Source organism: Nematostella vectensis, chromosome 10 (genome assembly GCF_932526225.1).
Source record: "Nematostella vectensis chromosome 10, jaNemVect1.1, whole genome shotgun sequence".
NCBI lineage: Eukaryota > Metazoa > Cnidaria > Anthozoa > Actiniaria > Edwardsiidae > Nematostella > Nematostella vectensis.
Window position 1 is genome coordinate 16,553,526 of NC_064043.1, and position 19,637 is coordinate 16,573,162.

The following is a 19,637-nucleotide window of genomic DNA, read 5'->3' on the forward strand; positions in this document are numbered from 1 at the left end:
CATCATTGATGACGTCAAAAATCACACGACCATATTGTTACACACCCCTTGCCACATACATGACACATACCAAGTTTGGCTATCATATGATATTTCGTTTCGGAGATATAAATTTAGATATGACATCGGGATAGTTTTGCAGTGCCGCAAAAGTAAAAAGCTTCTGGATAAAATTAATTGGAAAACAGCAACCAGCCTCGATAAAATTCCAGTCAAACTTGCTACTTCCTCACTTTGATATTTAATAAGTACATATACTATTTTTTTTATTTATTTATGTATTAAATGATATTTTAACCGTGTATAAAAAAAGTTTTGTTGTCATACGATGTTTTTTTAATGAAAAAAAATACTTTTTATTTTGATGACGTCAGCATATTTTTTTCCTAGTGATGTAATTGATGATGTCATAATCACGTGACCATATCGGTGCACCCCCTTGAGACCTTCAAGACACATACCAAGATTGGTTGTCATATGATGTTTCGATCATGAGATATGGATATTTTTATTCTTAATGAAATCGGAATAGTTTTGCTTTTAGTGAGGTCATCACTGACGTTACAAATCATGTGACCATATTTTGCACCCCTCTTGGCACAAACATGACACCTGCCAAGTTTGGTCAAGAGATATGATTTTTTTTGCTTTTAATCACGTTTTTTGCTTTATGTGACAGCACCGATGATGCCACACCTACATGACACCAGGTTGCCATACGATGCTTCCTTGTGAAAGATAAAAAAATTTTTATTTTGATGACGTCATCATATTTTTGCTTCTAGTCACAAATCATGTTTTGCACCTCCCTTGTCACATACATGACACGGATGGACGGACATCGCATCACGAAAACTCTAGTCGATGGGTTGCAAATATTTGTTACCATATTTTTCTTGTATACCACACTTTCTTAGGTATGGGGCGGCACATGGTAGATCTGTTATAGATCTCATCACAAAACTGACAGACAACTGTGTAATGTGCGTAATGATAAGGAACTGTAATTGTGAGGTTTGGGTTTAATAATACCTTTCTGTCTCTCTTTGATAGCGTCCCTTTTGCCATCTTTTCTCTTTTGTTCTGCCCTTTCACTTTTGCTTGTCTCAAGTTGTTGTTGTCATCACGCAATGACAAAACATCCATCTCATTTATTCGTAAAGATAGCAAAACTTGTAAAACCTGAAACAAACTCCATATGATAAGAGAAATGTTCCATCACTATGACAATTGTTTGGAGTAACTGTGGGGTAACACCACCCTTCCCTGTCACAACTGTTTGGGTTAACTGTGGGATTAGTACCACACTTCACTGACAATTGTTTGGGGTAACTGTGGGGTCAACACCACCCTTAACTACAACATTTATTTGGGGTAACTGTAGGATAACACCACCCTTCGCTATGACAACTGTTTGGGGTATTTAAGTGTGTGGTAACACCTTCTTTTGCTACAACAACTGTTTGGGGTAACTGTGGGGTAACACCACCCTTTGCAATGACAACTGTTTTCGGTAACTGTTGGGTCAACACCTTCATTCACTACAACTGTTTGGGGGTAACTGTAGGGTCAACACCACACTTCACTATGACAACTGTTTGGGTTAACTGTGGGGTTAACACCACCTTTCACTATGACAACTGTTTGGGGTAACTGTGGAGTTAACACCACACTTCACTATGACAACTGTTTGGGGTAACTGTAGGGTTAACACCACCCTTCGCTATGGCAACCGTAAGGTTAACACCACTCTTCACTATGGCAACTGTAAGGTTAATACCACTCTTCACTATGACAACTGTTTGGGGTAACTGTAAGGCTGATACCACCCTTCACTGTGACAACTGTTTGGGGTAACTGTAGGGTTGACACCACCCTTCACTATGACAATTGTTTGGAGTAGCTATAGGGTTTACACAAACACTTGACTATGACAACTGTTTGGGGTAACTGTGCAGTTCATTGCATTCCTAATCATGGAAACAATATGAGAGACCACTTATTATGCATTTACCGCTGGTTTGACTCTATGCCCCTTGACCTTCACATATTTTGTAATCATCTTTACTGCCTGTAAATGGATAAAAAAGTGATGGAGTTCCTAATTGTTTGATAGCTATCAAATATGATTGTGATTGCTTTAAACAAGGTGGCATATACCACCACCATAAAATATTTGTAACAGACTAGTAAATAGTATAAATAGTAAATAAAAACATGATAAATAACCATGACCTTCACATCATAATAATACTAGTCACATGATAACTAACCATGACCTTTACATCATAATAATACTAACCACATGATAAATGACCATGACATTAACATCATAATAATACTAGTCACATGATAACTAACCATGACCTTTACATCATAATAATACTAACCACATGATAAATGACCATGACATTAACATCATAATAATACTAGTCACATGATAAATAACCATGACCTTTGCATCATATATACATACAGTACTAGACACATCATAGAGTGGTTTTCAAAAACCTTTGAAATACTATCTAGTTTATTTATTACTAAACATTGTAATGTCTGACTATGAAACTTAAAACAATAAAATTTTGTTGAACCGGATTTTGACAACCACTCTACTCACCTCTAATGAGACATTCCCTGACACATCTCCTTGGAATAGCTTGTGAAATGCATCACAGCACATTGCAGAGATCTGATAAAAACAAAGTGTAGATAACAGATAGAATATAATCAGATAAAAGTAGAGTTCCCATTTGTAAGCGTTGTCTAATTATTGTAAATTATGTTATGCGTTCTTCAGCCAAGTGGCAGTGATGTTGGTGTTCATAAATGATAAAGATATTGGAGATAAATTTATGCTGAAAGAATCACCTGTCCGTTGTGAGAGTCATCATCCATGCGAGGTACCATCACAGCAATCAGATTATTATGGTAGTTGAAGTGTTGAAGGGAGATCAGTAAATCGCATTGGCATTGTACTGCAATTAATTGTAGACCCTGCAAAAATGAAAGAATAATGAGAAAAGTTGAATTCAAGCTGAATACTCAAAAAGACTAGTGTCAGATATAGAGTAAGACTCCTTGAACAATTTATAATGTACAATACAAGATGTCAAGATTAATTATTATACAAGACAAGATACAAGGTAAGGCATCTTTATCAACTCCTATAGGAGACAAGATACAAGGTAAGGCATATTGATCAACTCCTATAGAAGACAAGATGCAAGGTAAAGCATCTTGATCAAATCCTATAGAAGACAAGATACAAGGTAAGGCATCTTGATCAACTCCTATAGAAAACAAGATACAAGGTAAGGCATCTTGATCAACTCCTATAGAAGACAAGATACAAGGTAAGGCATCTTGATCAACTCCTATAGAAGACAAGATACAAGGTAAGGCATCTTGTTTAACTCCTATAAAAGACAAGATACAAGGTAAGGCATCTTGATCAACTCCTATAGAAGACAAGATATAAAGAAAGTACATCGAAGACTATAAAACACAGTATCAATAACATATTGATCAAGATTATTTGAAAAACTTAGAGCAAACAGATCATTATAAAATATACAGGCTATGAATCTAAGAATCTCTGAATCTAAAAATCTCTGAATCTATGGTGATGACATTCGAGAATTGCGCTTAACAAATTAGAAAAATATTATTTAAATGCTTTGAAAATATATATCAAACAAATTTGTGTCATGTTATGACTAAAAAAAAAACAAGCACCATTTACTTATGTTTAACAAACAAAGCATTTGTTGAAAAGATTTTGAGCTCGTTAAGATGGAGCATTTCTGCAGAATATGTTGGTGTTTTCCGGATAATTATATAAGATAGGATAGTCATAGAGGATACAAAGCTATTAAAAAACATCATTACTAAATGCACGCTGTAATAATATGCAGCCAAACATGTCAAATGATGTTAAACTGCACAGCAACATCTGATTACAAACCAAAACAAGACATACCTCTAAAGGGTCTTTTTGGGAAGATCCATTGACTTGAATAAACTTTTGGACTCCCTTTCCTACAATAAAAGGAATCAGAGCCATAAAGTATAGACAAGAGCATTGTCGCATTACCAAAGAGTGAACAATGGAAAGGTCCCATTACCAAATAGTAAACAATGGAAAGGTCCCATTACCAAATAGTGAACGATGGAAAGGTCCCATTACCAAATAGTGAAAAATGGAAAGGTCCCATTACCAAATAGTGAACAATGGAAAGGTTCCATTAACAAATAGGGAAAAATGTAAAGGTATCATTCACAAATAGTAAACAATGGAAAGGTCCCATTACCAAATAGTGAAAAATGGAAAGGTCCCATTACCAAATAGTGAAAAATGGAAAGGTCCCATTACCAAATAGTGAAAAATGGAAATGTCCCATTAACAAATAGGGAAAAATGGAAAGGTCCCATTACCAAATAGTAAACAATGGAAAGGTCCCATTAGCAAATTGTGAACAACTGAAAGGTCCCATTAACAAATAGGGAAAAATGTGAAGGTCTCATTCACAAATAGTAAACAATGGAAAGGTCCCATTACCAAATAGGAAACAATGGAAAGAGCCCATTACCAAATAGTGAACAATGGAAAGGTCCCATTACCAAATAGTGAACGATGGAAAGGTCCCATTACCAAATAGTGAACGATGGAAAGGTCCAATTACCAAATCGGAAACAATGGAAAGAGCCCATTACCAAATAGTGAACGCTGGAAAGGTCCAATTACCAAATCATGAACAATGGAAAGGTGCCTTTACCAAATAGGAAAAAATGTGAAGGTCTCATTAACAAATAGTAAACAATGGAAAGGTCCCATTACCAAATAGTGAACAATGGAAAGGTCCGATTACCAATTCGTGAACAATGGAAACAGCCCATTACCAAATAGTAAACAATGGAAAGGTCCCATTAGCAAATCGTGAACGATGGAAAGAGCCCATTACCAAATAATAAACAATGGAAAGGTCCCATTACCAAATGGTGAACGATGGAAAGGTCCAATTACCAAATCATGAACAATGGAAAGGTGCCTTTACCAAATAGGAAAAAATGTGAAGGTCTCATTAACAAATAGTAAACAATGGAAAGGTCCCATTACCAAATAGTAAACAATGGAAAGGTCCCATTACCAAATAGTGAACAATGGAAAGGTCCGATTACCAAATCGTGAACAATGGAAACAACCCAATACCAAATAGTAAACAATGGAAAGGTCCCATTAGCAAATCGTGAACGATGGAAAGAGCCCATTACCAAATAGTAAACAATGGAAAGGTGCCATTACCAAATAGTAAACAATGGAAAGGTGCCTTTACCAAATAGGAAAAAATGTGAAGGTCCCATTACCAAATAGTGAACAATGGAAAGGTCCCATTTCCAAATAGTGAACAATGGAAAGAGCCCATTACCAAATAGTGAACGATGGAAAGAGCCCATTACCTAATAGGAAAAAATATGAAGGTCTCATTAACAAATAGTAAACAATGGAAAGGTCCCATTACCAAATAGGAAAAAATATGAAGGTCTCATTAACAAATAGTAAACAATGGAAAGGTCCCACTACCAAATAGTGAACAATGGTAAGGTCCCATAACCAAATAATGAACAATGGAAACAACCCAATACCAAATAGTAAACAATGGAAAGGTCCCATTAGCAAATCGTGAACGATGGAAAGAGCCCATTACCAAATAGTAAACAATGGAAAGGTGCCATTACCAAATAGTGAACAATGGAAAGGTCCCATTTCCAAATAGTGAACAATGGAAAGAGCCCATTACCAAATAGTGAACGATGGAAAGAGCCCATTACCTAATAGGAAAAAATATGAAGGTCTCATTAACAAATAGTAAACAATGGAAAGGTCCCATTACCAAATAGGAAAAAATATGAAGGTCTCATTAACAAATAGTAAACAATGGAAAGGTCCCACTACCAAATAGTGAACAATGGTAAGGTCCCATAACCAAATAATGAACAATGGAAACAACCCAATACCAAATAGTAAACAATGGAAAGGTCCCATTATCAAATAGTGAACAATGGGAAGGTCCCATTACCAAATAGTAAACAATGGAAAGGTCCAATTACCAAATAGTGAACAATGGAAAGGTCCCATTACCAAATAGTAAACAATGGAAAGGTCCAATTACCAAATCATGAACAATGGAAAGGTGCCTTTACCAAATAGGAAAAAATGTGAAGGTCTCAATAACAAATAGTAAACAATGGAAAGGTCCCATTACCAAATCGTGAACAATGGAAAGAGCCCATCACCAAATAGTGAACAATGGAAAGGTCCCATTAGCAAATCGTGAACGATGGAAAGAGCCCATTACCAAATAGTAAACAATGGAAAGGTCCAACTACCAAATAGTGAACAATGGAAAGATCCCATTTCCAAATACTGAACAATGGAAAAGGAACATTACCAAATAGTGAAAAATGGAAAGTCCATTATCAAATAGTGAACAACGGAAAGGTCCCATTACCAAAAGTAAAAAAATGGAAAGGTCCCATTAACAAATAGTGAACAATGGAAAGGTTCCATTACCAAAATGTAAAGAATGGAAATTTCTCATTACCAAATAGTGAACGATGGAAAGGTCCCATTACCAAATAGTGAACAATGGAAAGGTCCCATTACCAAATAGCAAACAAACGAAAGGTCCCATTACCAAAATGTGAACAATTGAAAGGTCCCATTACCAGATAGTAAACAAAATAGTAAATAGGCCTTTTACAATTTTATTATCTTGTAGAAAATTTTCTTGTCAATAGTTCTTAGATTGAAATATAGCAATTATACAATCCAGCTATTAGGCTGGTATGTAATTATTATTAAACAATCTACCAAATACAGAACATACCTTGAGCACTGGCCTCAAGAATCTGTAGATATCTCTGGTATGAAGTAAGGACACCCTCCTCAAAGTCTCTTAGCTTGCGGACTTCTTTAGACACCTGAAATGAAAGCTCAACACATCACTAGTCAACATAAATAAACGCTCTCAAGTACATTGTGATTGAAAAAAAATTCAAAAACAGACAACGCTCTATTAGGGCTGGGTGTGCTATTCTTTGGCGTGTGCATGGAAATAATGAAACCTGAAAACGTTTTTGCTTCAAAATCTTTCCAGACGCTATTTCTTTTCTGTACAGTCACCAGGAAAAATTGAAAATTTAGTTGTCTTTGGACTTTTGATGTTTATTCGAGTTTGATAGCTTGTTGAATAAAATTCATGTTGATAGAGAAAGAAAGAGCTGCACGAAGCAAGAAGTCTGAGAGCAACGAAATAGTGACCATTACGTTGATCTTTCTTGCCCTCCAATTGGATGTTTATGAGACACACCCATTAACCCAACCTAAATTTAGGTTGGTACATAATGGCGGGAAGCAAAAGCCAATTTCACCCACCAAAGGCTTTGTGGTCTGTTGCCAAGCCATCCGTTAGGTTTGAAACTTCGAGGTCAATGTGACATTGGGGACTATGTTTTGCTTGGTCTTTCCTTCCTTCTTCATCCCTGAGCCCCTGATTGAGGACACAGAACATGTGCCTGTGCTTCTCATCATGTCAAAATCAGTGGATGCTTAAAACCCCAAGTTTGCCCTGAATGATGCTTAGACTGGTGTCATCATTATTCCTCACGGCAGCCTCGCAGCCACACCCAGCACAGATGGAATCACCAAGGTAACAAACTACCACTCATCCATCATTCCAAGATCACATGGCCTACCAAAAATTGGGTGTGCTGTGCCCCTCCATCTGCTGCAGCAGAACAGTGTATCAGCTACCCACTGGCCAGGAATATTGTTGCACTTAATCCAACAAGAACACCCATTGGAGAAGATGGAATTACTCCCCACACCCTTTCTGCATACAGCCCATGGGAAATTTCCAGAGTCTCTCAAATAGTTCAAGTCTGGGCCAGACATCATGATCTTATAGCCCATTCACACTAACTAAACCAGTTTAACTAAACATGGTTTAACTAAAACCGAGTTCACAATAACCTTGTTTAACTCGGATGGCGTTCACACAAAAACTAGACAATTTTTTCCAAAAACTTCAAAACCTCAAACTTGTGGCATTCCACTGCAACGTCAGCACGCATGCAGAACACAGTTTGAAAATTTTGAAATACTTTGGCTTCAAATCCTAAACAAACGTTTTGGTGTGAATGGGGTATTAGTTTTGCTCATGTCAACACAAAGACCTAATCCTTGCTTCCACAAACGCGAGCTTCTCCAGGAGTGTCTAGCGAATCTGAGGAGATTACTAGGTCATCTGCATAGAGTAGCGTCTTCTTTTATATTTCTTTACTCTCTAATTCAAAGGCATATCCAGTTGCTCCAGCTAACTGAAAATCTGTTTGCTGGTGCCTCTATTATTTTACTTATTTTTTTGTATGAGGAGCAATATGCATAACAATGCAACAGAGGGAAAAAATGGCATGAATTTTTCCAATTCTCAATATATAAGCTTAAGATTCCACATACAAGGAGTTCCTCTGACCAAAAGCTCAATTCCAAATTTTAAAGAAATTTAGATAGCAAGTAAAGTTGGCTTAATTTCTGATCAGAGCCCGACTTCTCCCTGAAAACAACGAGAATTCATACTTTGAACATTCGAAAACTGCACTTCAAGCCTCAAATCTCGAAGACGAATCAATTAGAAAAAAATACTTTTTGATATGTTGGTTTACATAACATAAGGAACCTCTATGCAAAAATTCAAGCATACCAAGTTAACCATACCTTAATTTGGGAAAACTTGCCTGTTTTTGCTCTGTCTAACAATGCTTGCATCTTGCATCGTTAAAACAACATACCTTTTATTGTATGGCACATTATTAAACAGGAGAAGACAGCTAAATATGTTTCTCTCACCTTGACCTCCTTTTCTTTCTCTGATAGTGATCGCAGGGGATAACTGATAAACAAAAATAAACATTTATATGAGCATGAGATATTCTTAAGTGTAAACAAAAAAATCAAGTGACGTTTAAGGGCTCAGGTGAACAACCATTTTTTAGAGAAAACGAAATACTGTATTGCATGCCATGTGAAAACAGCACTAGTGCTGTGGAAAATCTGGCCAAGCAATGCTTGCCCTGTATGAGCACTGTGTTGGATTGAGGTGCTGGCTGATGCAGGCAAATGGAAACAAATTGATTGAGTTAAAAATAATGGCTTACACTTCACAAGCATTTTTGCCTCATGTGGGCAGCCATGTAAGCACATCTTTGCACGGCCCACACAGGAACACAGCAAATAACAAGCTTAAGGTAATTCAAAAGAAATTCTTAAATAGCCCAAGCGCTTCTAGGCCAAGCTGCCTTTTTGCTGTAATTCACGCAATTCGCACGTTTGAGATACTCTATTGTAACACATAACAACCTATCCTTCTGTAATAGATGAGACTTATTCAATTTTTCTTCTGTCAAAGGAGTGAATTCAACGCCGTGGCATTAGCATTTATCAACAAAGACGGCTTTCGAGCAATGCACGAACTCAATTATGTAGTACCAAAACTCAAAAGTCGATTTCTCAAGAAAGAATAAACATTTCGCTCTGCCATCTCGACTGAACCAAGTAATAGCATGGTTGTATATGTCTATGACTGAGGGCCAAGTAGAAAAACTAGTCGCCTAAATTTAACCCTCAAATAGTGGTGCTTACCCTTTCCTATCTTCATATTAGACGAAGGTTTGGGCAAGTCTTGGAAATACTCTGATTTGCTTTTTACAACAGACGATCGAGCTGATGCTTCACATATTATAGGTTCTTAGATGACGTTTAGTCAATAAAGTTCATGTTCGGGGCTTTCGTAGAATATTCTAAAGACATTCGAATTTGTTTAATTAATTGCAAGATATTTTAACTCTGCAATTAATTAAACAAATTTGAAGCGCTGATAGGGAGTTTACTTTGATCGTAATATTATTATAAATACCAAGACTATGAAAAATCAACCCGGACAAAAGGGTTGACAAATCGGCCTCGTAACGCGTAACCGAACAATAACTGATCATTATTTCAGATACAGTAGTTGTTTCTAAAAACGTCACCTCAGAGTCGGGGGAGTAGGTAATAGTAAAAAAACATCAATATTTAGCCTGGTTCGCGTCAAGCTCATAGTTTGAAGGTGATCAAGTCAAGACCGTTCAAGTCAGAGAAACAATGACGATAAAAATATAGCAGAGAAAGGTTGATTTCTTGTTCACAACTAACAACAGCAGGGGACCGATTCTTGTTTCTAGAAGCGACGCTTATAAAAAATCAAGTACCCCCTTGAGTGTATTGTTAGTAAGCACTGTCACTGGGGGTGGTCACTGCCAGAAGGTTTATTGTGTCCCCAGTGGTTCTTTTTCGTCTCTTTGATTAAGATTAATGTAGTGCAGCTTAAAGAGACAGGACCTCCGGTTTTGTGTCCTCATCCTAGAAGACTGAAAACACAAGAGAATAACTTCAACTCCCTTGTGACACAAATTCGAATCAAGGCAGGAACCTGAAAAAAATCCCCAGTTTGAGCCAGGATTCGAACCTGGGCCACAGCGGTGAGAGGCCGACGCATTAACACATTAGGCCACCCGTGCTTCCCGTTCGCCAAAATGTTTGTTTGGATCTGTTCGCGAATTTCGTGAACGTTGTGTGCATATGTTCAAGAGCGATACTATACCCTGGAGCAATGTCTTTGATAACTTCTAGCATGGAAATAATTGCGAATTTTCTGGTGGTGATTCTAACATCAACATCCTTTTCTTCACATAGTAAGCACAACTGCTTTAACATTGCAATCTGCAAAAAAAGTAATGCAAACATGAAATGCATAAAGAGGACATGGGACTCTGCTATCTAATTCAAGCACAGGTCATCATTGTAATTTCTATAATAAATGTTGTTATTATGAATATTTTAATTATCATCTACACTACTGTAATCCCTGTGTTGCCAAAATGTTTCTGATTGGCCAAACAAGATTACACGATTTACAGGTCTTATAGGTTATCAAGCATTCTAGGGCAAAACTCTTTAAAAAATTGAAAACAAATATTTTTCTACAGAAATCAATTCAATAAGGCAATGAAGACGAAAAAATAACAGAAAGAAAATCTGATTGGACGTGCTAACACTGGAAACTGACAATATAGCCATGTGCTATACTCTAACTTGTTATACTGTGATATACAGAGATATCGAAAGGAAATGTCAATGTATGGCAGTTTCTATGCTCTAACTTATCATACCATACAGTAAAGATATATATATGCTTTGCTCTAGCTTATATCATATAGGTAAATATGGCATGCGGAGGTGACATATGGCATGTTATTACATTTTCTTCAGGGTTCTCCATAATCTTGCTACTCAGCTCAGCAATCAATGACTTTTTCTCCATAAGTTTCAGTTGTCTTCTTGCAAATAAATCAACAACACTGAGCTGTGGGGGAGGGGAGGGTGCCGCATCAGCTGCTTTCTCTTCACTATCAGTGTCTGTTGGCAGAGCTTGACGTTTATTTTCACCTAAATTAAGAGAGATACGTGAGTTCCTCTTAGGATTTGGTCTTACAATATCTTTTTTTTTAATTGAGCAGGTACTGAGGTTGCTGGGGGAACTTACTGATCATTGGTCAGAACAGGTAGCAGCATCTTCTTACACTAGTAAGGTATAAGGCCGTTACAGGGGTGTGAAACTTTTCAGTGTTGTGCAGACCTCCAAATATTGGGGGGGCACAATACAGAAACATTAAGAAAATATTAAGGGGCACGGCCACGCCCCTAATGGTCATTTCCTTATAATTTTTTAACATATTTGGGGGCACCTGCCCCCAGTGCCCGACCTCCTGCTACCACCCTGCTTTTCCCTTAAACATGTAGGTGCAGTATAGAAGAGGCATCAATTGGAAGCATCCGGTTACGCCACAGAATTAGGATCAAAATTGAAGATGGCGGCCAGAGGGAAGAGGAGGGAAGGGTGGAGGTTTGAAAGAGCCAATGCCAACACTACCTTCTAGTACAACAAAGGAAATAAAGGTACAAAATCATCATGATATAAGAAAAAATGAAGCAGCTCTTCCCATGTCGACCATATCACCACATATTGAACTGACTCTGGTTATGTCGTCAAAATGCTAATGCTTAATTTTGCATCAGTCTCAAATAAGTGCAAAAAATTTGTTTACTCTTTATGTGCTACTAGATTATTGCATGTTAATACAAATGCAATTTTTAAATGTGTGCACTCGCCATACATTGGGTCGTCTTTGGTGAGAGATCTAGAGCAATCTCATTAACATTGACAGTTCTGTGCAAAGTTTATAATTGATAACACGCTCTGTTTACGCTTTGTGCAAAGTTTCAAATTGCTAACGCGCTCACAGTGGCGCTTCAAAAGAGAGGCAAGGAGTATACTCAATTGACAGCTCTTTACAAATTTTGTTATGCAAAGAGCAATATACATGAATTCCTGTAAAAAAACACATTTCTTACCATTAAATGGAGCTCTTTGAATCAAACCATGTTTGCCTTTGAAGGGCAAGAGAGACGGCACCATCTCTTGGGAACTATCATTTGTTGACATTCGAGGGACTTTCTCATAATCAGCCTCAATGTTATGAGTATGTTTCCTTTTCTTGCCCAGTTTTCCATTCCTATATACAATAGACATAAATCAGAAGAAAATATATAGAAGAACCTAACGGTGGAGACAGCTTTTCGTACAAGAGGTAAATCAAAACGCAAGAAAAATTGGTTGCTTATAAAGCTTGCCTCTGTAAAGCTTGCTAAAGCAAGCATAACTTGAGAGTTGCTCAGATGAATCACTTAGAGAAACTTTGTACTGTTGATTTTAATGGTTAAATGAATGGCTACTGTATAAGTGAGATCGCTCATTACACGACGCACTATTATAAATGTGCTTCAGTTATTCTTCAATACCTACTACCCCATTATAAGCTGATGTAAACGTGCTTCAGTTATTCTTCAATACCTACTACCCCATTATAAGCTGATGTTTAGCAACGATGAACAATGTCCATTCGTCTCTTTGGCATCTCATTTAAGTAGAGAAAAAAACTGCTACTTATATTCCTGCATATCACTTGCGTATAAAAGGGATGTTGCTTAGATTCATTTTTAACTTTTTGCAGTCTTTTGGAGGCTTCCCAATCAAAAACATGTATTCCAATCGGACAAATTAAATTTTGCTTGTAATCCAGCCGAACTATGCTTGGTTACCCAATCTACACTAAATACATACATTGAGGAGTGGAAAATTGGGAAAAATAACAAAGCTTTTTTGAATGTTTGTCTTAAATCAAAGTTAAATTATTCAGTTACAGAACCCGAAAAAAGCAGCATGTAATCTTAAAAAACAAAAAAAGATATATAAGGTTGTTTTATAATTATTATCTCAATCTTAAGTTAATTTTTTAAAATAAAAAAAAACCACATTTAAAATATCTGAAATCTTCACAAAACCACTTTTGGCACACAAGACATGCTTTTAAATTAAAAAAAGTATCATTGGCTCAATCTATCTACATAGCAAAAGGCACAACATAACATCAAGATTCAGGGTTTTTTATTTTGTTTTCTGATATGGCTAAACTAAATTAATTAAAAAATAATCAAGAAAGAACATTTTAACTTTTTTAACTTTTATGAAGTTCTGTAATTAGGATTACAGGATTTTTTGAAACTCCTCCTTGGGCAAATATGTTTGAAGAAAATTCAAAGTTATGGTACAATTACTTCATACATTTAAGAAAAAAAGATGTTTTCAATTAATTCACATGGTAACTAAGGTTACTAGTAGAATAATAAAAATAAAAATGATAATAATATGATAATAATAATGGTATAATGGTAATGGTAATTGTTGATAAATCAACTTGTTGAAATTTGACTTGACCATTGATAATTTGACTTCAACAATTGATAATTCGACTTAGATAGTTGATAATTCGACTTCAACGGGTGATAACTGAATTGTTGATAATTCGACTTGATTGCTAGAGAAGCAAAGATTTAGACCTTCATGTGGTAACAATACTAAATCTTCCTGGAATAAGACATTGATACAATTAACATTTATATGGCTTTAGGCCAAGTATAAACATTCGATAAATAATTATTGGTTAGAGAAAGTGTACAAACCAATATATGAACCCGCAAAAAAAAAACAGACATTCTTGATCACTGCTGCTTGTTTATACAAAAATATAATTTAACTGAAAAGTCAAATTACGTCTATACCCAGGGCTAACAGCCAACATCAACACCTCGTTGCATTTGCTTAAGCAGGAAGTACATGTGCTAACCAGTTATAACTGATTGACAGGAAATACTGTAAGAGAACATAGAAATCTGTCTAGCAGCCACATAGGCATTTCAGTATTATTCTTATAAATTCTGTTCTAAAAGTAAGATGAGAAAATGGATAAAAGTACATAAATAAATATACTTTCGTAAAAGTCGCCTATGTTACATATCATTAACAATTTAAAAAAATAGGTAAGGAAGAACTTACTTGATTCAGATACTTCAATTTTTTTATGATTAATGCAATAAAATTCTTAAAACATTTCACTTATATCAATCTAGCCAAAAGAAAGCATAGATAAACTTTCAAATTCTGAAAAGGGAAATAAATTTGATTGAAATTTGAATTTTCTACAGAGATTTGAAAATTTTCCTGGCCGTGTTAAAGGAGATTGAATCAAGTGAATAATCCCAACCACATTTAGACATGAAAAATTGAAGGATTGACCAAATATACCAATTCAACTGGCGAGAAAAACTTAATAAAACAGCAAATACTATAAAACAAAAATAGGCGAGCATGATGCTGATTTGAGCAAGAAAACAGTTGTTTCAATGCATGTTTCAATGTTAAAAAGCGAGAGAATAGTAAATATTTTGATAACAAAATTCTTTTAGAACATTAACGTTTGTAACCAGGCTTTATAGCAATACTCAATTGTGCATGCATAGATAATTCTACTACCGACTTGCGTTTCCAACTCTAAAATCTATAAGAGTGGACTAATCACAATTTTTATAGCAAAAAATATTCACCTAGTTGCCATATACAAAACTACATATGGATTTTCCGATATTTTAAAAATTAAAGAAATTATTGAGATAAGAGTGGAAAAAAAACATTAAAATTGTGTGAAAATTTTATTATTTCGAAGAATCGAAAACGCATATGTAACTTTGTAGGCACCCTCCTCAATAATGTTACAAAGGTACATTTATCATTGCCGATGCTTCAACAGCTAAGATTATATAATTTTTCTTGGTGCTTTTCGAAATTTGAGCATATTGGTGCTTTTCGTTTTCAAGATATTTTAAATTAAAGTTGCTTTGCGAAGGAAAGTTTCGCACCAATACTCACTTTATACTTTATACTCAAGCTTCGAAAAGAATGGCCATCAAAGTGGACCCATGCATGTAGTTTGACACATATTGACCAAATCCCCTTCCAAAGTCATGATTCCCAAGAAATGATTGAAGTTTTGTCATAAGAAGCTCTTCGATTTCACATATTACTGCTGTGCCACTCGCGCAAAACAACAACTACACTACTGTAGTGCGTTCGCTCTTCTTGATCCTTCTATGTTCTCTTAGAACTTTACTATGTCTGGGGAGTATAAATTAATTTTAAAGCTGTTGAATATAAACATTATTCTAGCAGAAACTGCATTCGAACAAATCTGCGAGGTGATAAAGCTTTTTGGGTCATGACCCGAGTGCTGGACTATTGTTCTCTGTGACAGTTGCTATGCGGCGTCTCCAGAACGACATGTGATTGGTTTCGCAGGAAAAATAGGGCTTCATATATGGTCATTTTAGCCTTATAAATCGTTTATTTTGAATGTTTTTCTTCTTTTACCAATACAGCAGGCTCAGGTTCGACAAGATGTAAACACCACGAGCGTTTGAGTAAGTTCCCGAGGAACGTGGCGAAGAAATGCGCTTAATTGCCTGGATTCAACTCTGGACAAAGACACACAGACTCACAAAATACGCTGTATCAGGATACGCTCTATCAGGATTTATTTGATTGAACTGAAAATTGGCAATCAAAAACTAGACACATTCTAAGAAACGTTTCATCAGAGTGCGCCATCGGTTTATATTTCAACACTGAATAATCTCGAGGGAAACTTGAATTTTGATTTCTCGCAACTAATCTCTCGCATTGTCATTTTTTTTGGCGCACTTTGATGAAAAGTTTTATTTTATCCTTAGGTATTACATACAGAATTTATATTGGGTTACATTGAAACACATTCGCTCTAGAATGAAAAAAAGCATTTTCGCATATCGACAGAGTGCACTAATTAGCCGAATTCCTCGAATTTTTTTTTTAGATATGACTAAAATGACAATTTTGTCATGAAGTTGGATAATGTATCTTTTTGTTGTAAAAGTTTCGATCAATTTTATGCAAAAGCGGCGTCATAAATGTAATTTAGGGTAATTTCAGCGCATATTTGCCTTGTTTGCCTTTGGTACTGCCTTAAGGTTTGTCTATTGTAGAGTTTTGGGCTGATACTTAGCTCGTTTTGTGGTATAGCTAGATTTGAAATAGAACATTACGGGCTTTACCCCAGTGAAGAGCTCAAATATATCCTCTGTAGGGTATCTTCAAAATCTCTGTTACAATACATCCATGACCACAGACCTTACCTCTAGATCATGGACTTGATTTATGATATTTTGGGTAATTATGATAGCGATTTAGAAGAGTTTTACGGCCTAGGAGAGACAGATTCACAATTGGTAAACAACAATGGCTGTTACATAATTTCTAGCAGAAAATGTCAGTATTTTGCTACCCAAAGACCAGCTTTAGTACAGAACTGGTACTCCCATTAAGGAACAAGAAGCTACACCATTCAATGGACAAAAGAATCATCCAAATAATGACTTCGAACATTGATTTTTTATATTCATCCTTCCAAATTGATTGAATTTCTTGTCAATCGAACAAACTCATATGAGGCACTTCTAAATGCCAAAAAGGAAATGAAAAGAAAGATCCTGAATGGTTTGATAGCAACTAACAGCGAGCAATGCGGGGACTAGCAGTGATTAAATCCAGAGCTTATCTCAGTATTCTTCTAAGTAGTCATCGGGCTATTGCCAACAATTGGCAATATTTGAGTGAAACAGACTTGTTTGTCCTCCAGTTGGATATTGCAAAACCAATAACAGCAAATAATGCTTTCTTGCAATCCTACTTCGGCCGCATCTCAGCGTGACTTTGTTCAATAGTAACCACACGTTCCCCTCAATGATGTTCTCAAATTCTCGTGTTGTTGTACTGTACTATACTTGATTTTTCACAGATTATGGCCATTTGTGAGTCAATTAGACGATCACGAAGTGTAATGGTTAATTGAGTTTTGTTCAATCTATGTAATAAAGCAGGTAAAATTAAGAAATGAAATGACCATGCAAGCCATGCTTTTTTTGCCGCCATTTTGATGATGTATTTTGTATCAACAATGCTGATTAAAGCCACATTGTCACCAGTTCACTTTTGTTTGACTACATAACAATCTCCTATGACTTTTAACGGAAAATGCGAAAAATATTTTAAATTGTAAGAGCAATGCATCTATTGGAAGTTTATTCGAGGATGCTGCTGATAATTAAGAACAGATGGCCTGCTTTATGGGGTGGATTCTAATAGATTCCTTTGTTGGTGGATTTTTCTGTCAGATCTCCAGATGTAAACTTGCGATAGTGCGGCTTTAAACCTGAACAATAGCTATGAATATTACTTGGATATGCTTCCCTAAAGAATTTACTCTTTATCTTTGATGTTAATTTGGTGTAGTTTAACTGAAAAATGCATAAACTTGAACTAACGAATTACAAGCACAGGGGTAAATTGCGCTACATTTAAAAAAGTTTGCCTTCGAATGCTTACGAAAATTGTTGCAATACAATATTTGAAAAACCAGTACTTTATTCCAATCAATAATTGTGTAGGCAATATTTGTTCTTACTATGTCAGCCCATGAAACTCTTAGGAAAAAAAATAACAACTCAAGACCTAGCATCACTTTGTGAGCGTCAGTCAAAAAAATTTGGACGTGAAAGGGTTAAGAAAAAAAAAATTGTTTCATGTGGTCGTTTTGAAAGTGAAGTCAGTTTGATTTTCCCCAGTAAACCTTCTTATCGCCAGGGCTTTTTATTGCAAGTTGTGAAGTTATTCTGCCGTGTTTCCAGTCTTCTCGGATAAGGACACTAAACCGGAGGTCCCGTCTCTTCAAGCTGCACTACATTAACCTGAACCGAAGGGACGTAAAAGAACCACTGGGGACGCAATAAACCCTCTGGCAGTGACCACCCCCAGTGACAGTGCTTACTTACCGAGGAATCGGTCTCCTAGTATTAGCGAAAGCTACCTATAGGAGTAAAGTTCAAAAAAAAAGTTCGAAGTCATATTGCAGCAAAATAGTGAATATTTGCCAAAATAAAGCTGTAACCGTTTGACAAGTCTAGCTTCGTACCTTCGAAAAACATCAATATGAGATCTTGTAGGATAATATTCTGTCCACTTAAACAAAAAGGCAGGTTTTAATTGTTATGTGTAAATTCAAGCGTAGAATGCGTAAGATAAAGCCATTGAAAAAGTTAGAAATTCAAAGCCAAACTTGAAAGCGTACAATAAGAGTACATTCCAAGTTTATACTTGCAATTGCTAGATCCCTTAAAGACAATACAACAGCCATTCATACTTACGTGCTAGCATCGTCATCAAGATTTGTTAAAAACTCAAGACTTCGATCCACGTTCTGGTAAAATTCGTAATCTTCTTTTTCGTTTTCCAGACTGAACTGTTGTGAACAGCTACGAGAAGCAGTTATGAATTCTGACCCCAGTTGTCTTCTTTGTGAATTTCTTCTCTTCGCGTTACCACTTCTTATCCTATTATTTCCTTTCCTGTCTCTATGCTTGCCCATTTTTATTACTAAGAAAGGAGAAAAACCCTCATAAGCAAATTGTGCCAACGTCCGCCATATTTGTTTCTTTCACCACGTGCAACGGTCAGCGGTAAGAAGCGATGTACGGGAAAGGTACTTCATATATGGTCTATTTTAGCGGAGTCAGCGCGGCCTGCGGAGCTCCATAGAGAAATATGATAGTATAACTAATATATAGATTTAGGCAGTGCCTAAAGGCGGAGCCAGCATTTGATACCTTTTTGTGTTGACTGATAGGGTTCTAGGTGTCTTTAAATGTTTTTTTTTTAAGTGCACCAGTCCTTTAGATTCAACTGAGGAGTTCCAAATAAGAAATTTCAAAATCGCTCAAAATTGGTTTAAAGTTAGCCCCTGGTTCTCTTATCATGGTTAAAAAGTTTAATAAATATTTTTCGAGAAATTCCGAATTTACGATTTTGCCTATAAAATCGCCGATTTGGGGGCATTTTTCACCTTTCGTAAAAAATCGCAAAATATTCTTTAAATATACGCGGAATTAAAAATAGCGATACAGATCCTTAGAAAGAAAAGGTTAAGGTATAAATCGAGTGGTTTCTTTACTTTTTCCGGCAAAACAAAGTATATTTCATTGCTGTCTAAACATG

At 36.0% G+C, this 19,637-nt stretch overlaps 1 protein-coding gene across 3 annotated transcripts in view; it reads right to left on the reverse strand.

Annotated features, from left to right (window-relative positions):
• LOC5505527 (nucleolar complex protein 3 homolog) overlaps nucleotides 1-19,122 on the reverse strand; it is a 51,977-nt gene extending 32,855 nt beyond the window's left edge. Inside the window, exons 1-13 of one of the 3 annotated variants that reach the window (XM_048733778.1) lie at nucleotides 18,791-18,932; nucleotides 18,559-18,605; nucleotides 18,419-18,453; nucleotides 12,515-12,675; nucleotides 11,361-11,548; nucleotides 10,704-10,822; nucleotides 8,912-8,954; nucleotides 6,891-6,984; nucleotides 3,983-4,041; nucleotides 2,872-2,997; nucleotides 2,621-2,692; nucleotides 2,015-2,071; nucleotides 1,033-1,182 (exon numbers count right to left, since the gene is read on the reverse strand). In XM_048733778.1, the coding sequence (XP_048589735.1) occupies nucleotides 1,033-1,182; nucleotides 2,015-2,071; nucleotides 2,621-2,692; nucleotides 2,872-2,997; nucleotides 3,983-4,041; nucleotides 6,891-6,984; nucleotides 8,912-8,954; nucleotides 10,704-10,822; nucleotides 11,361-11,548; nucleotides 12,515-12,605 (999 nt within the window). In that variant the 5' untranslated portion in view covers nucleotides 12,606-12,675; nucleotides 18,419-18,453; nucleotides 18,559-18,605; nucleotides 18,791-18,932. Of the gene's footprint in view, nucleotides 1-1,032; nucleotides 1,183-2,014; nucleotides 2,072-2,620; nucleotides 2,693-2,871; nucleotides 2,998-3,982; nucleotides 4,042-6,890; nucleotides 6,985-8,911; nucleotides 8,955-10,703; nucleotides 10,823-11,360; nucleotides 11,549-12,514; nucleotides 12,676-18,418; nucleotides 18,454-18,558; nucleotides 18,606-18,790 lie in introns of all 3 variants that reach the window. The other 2 variants (XM_048733779.1, XM_032373889.2) reach the window with 2 other exon arrangements.
• Between the last annotated feature and the right edge of the window lie 515 nt (nucleotides 19,123-19,637).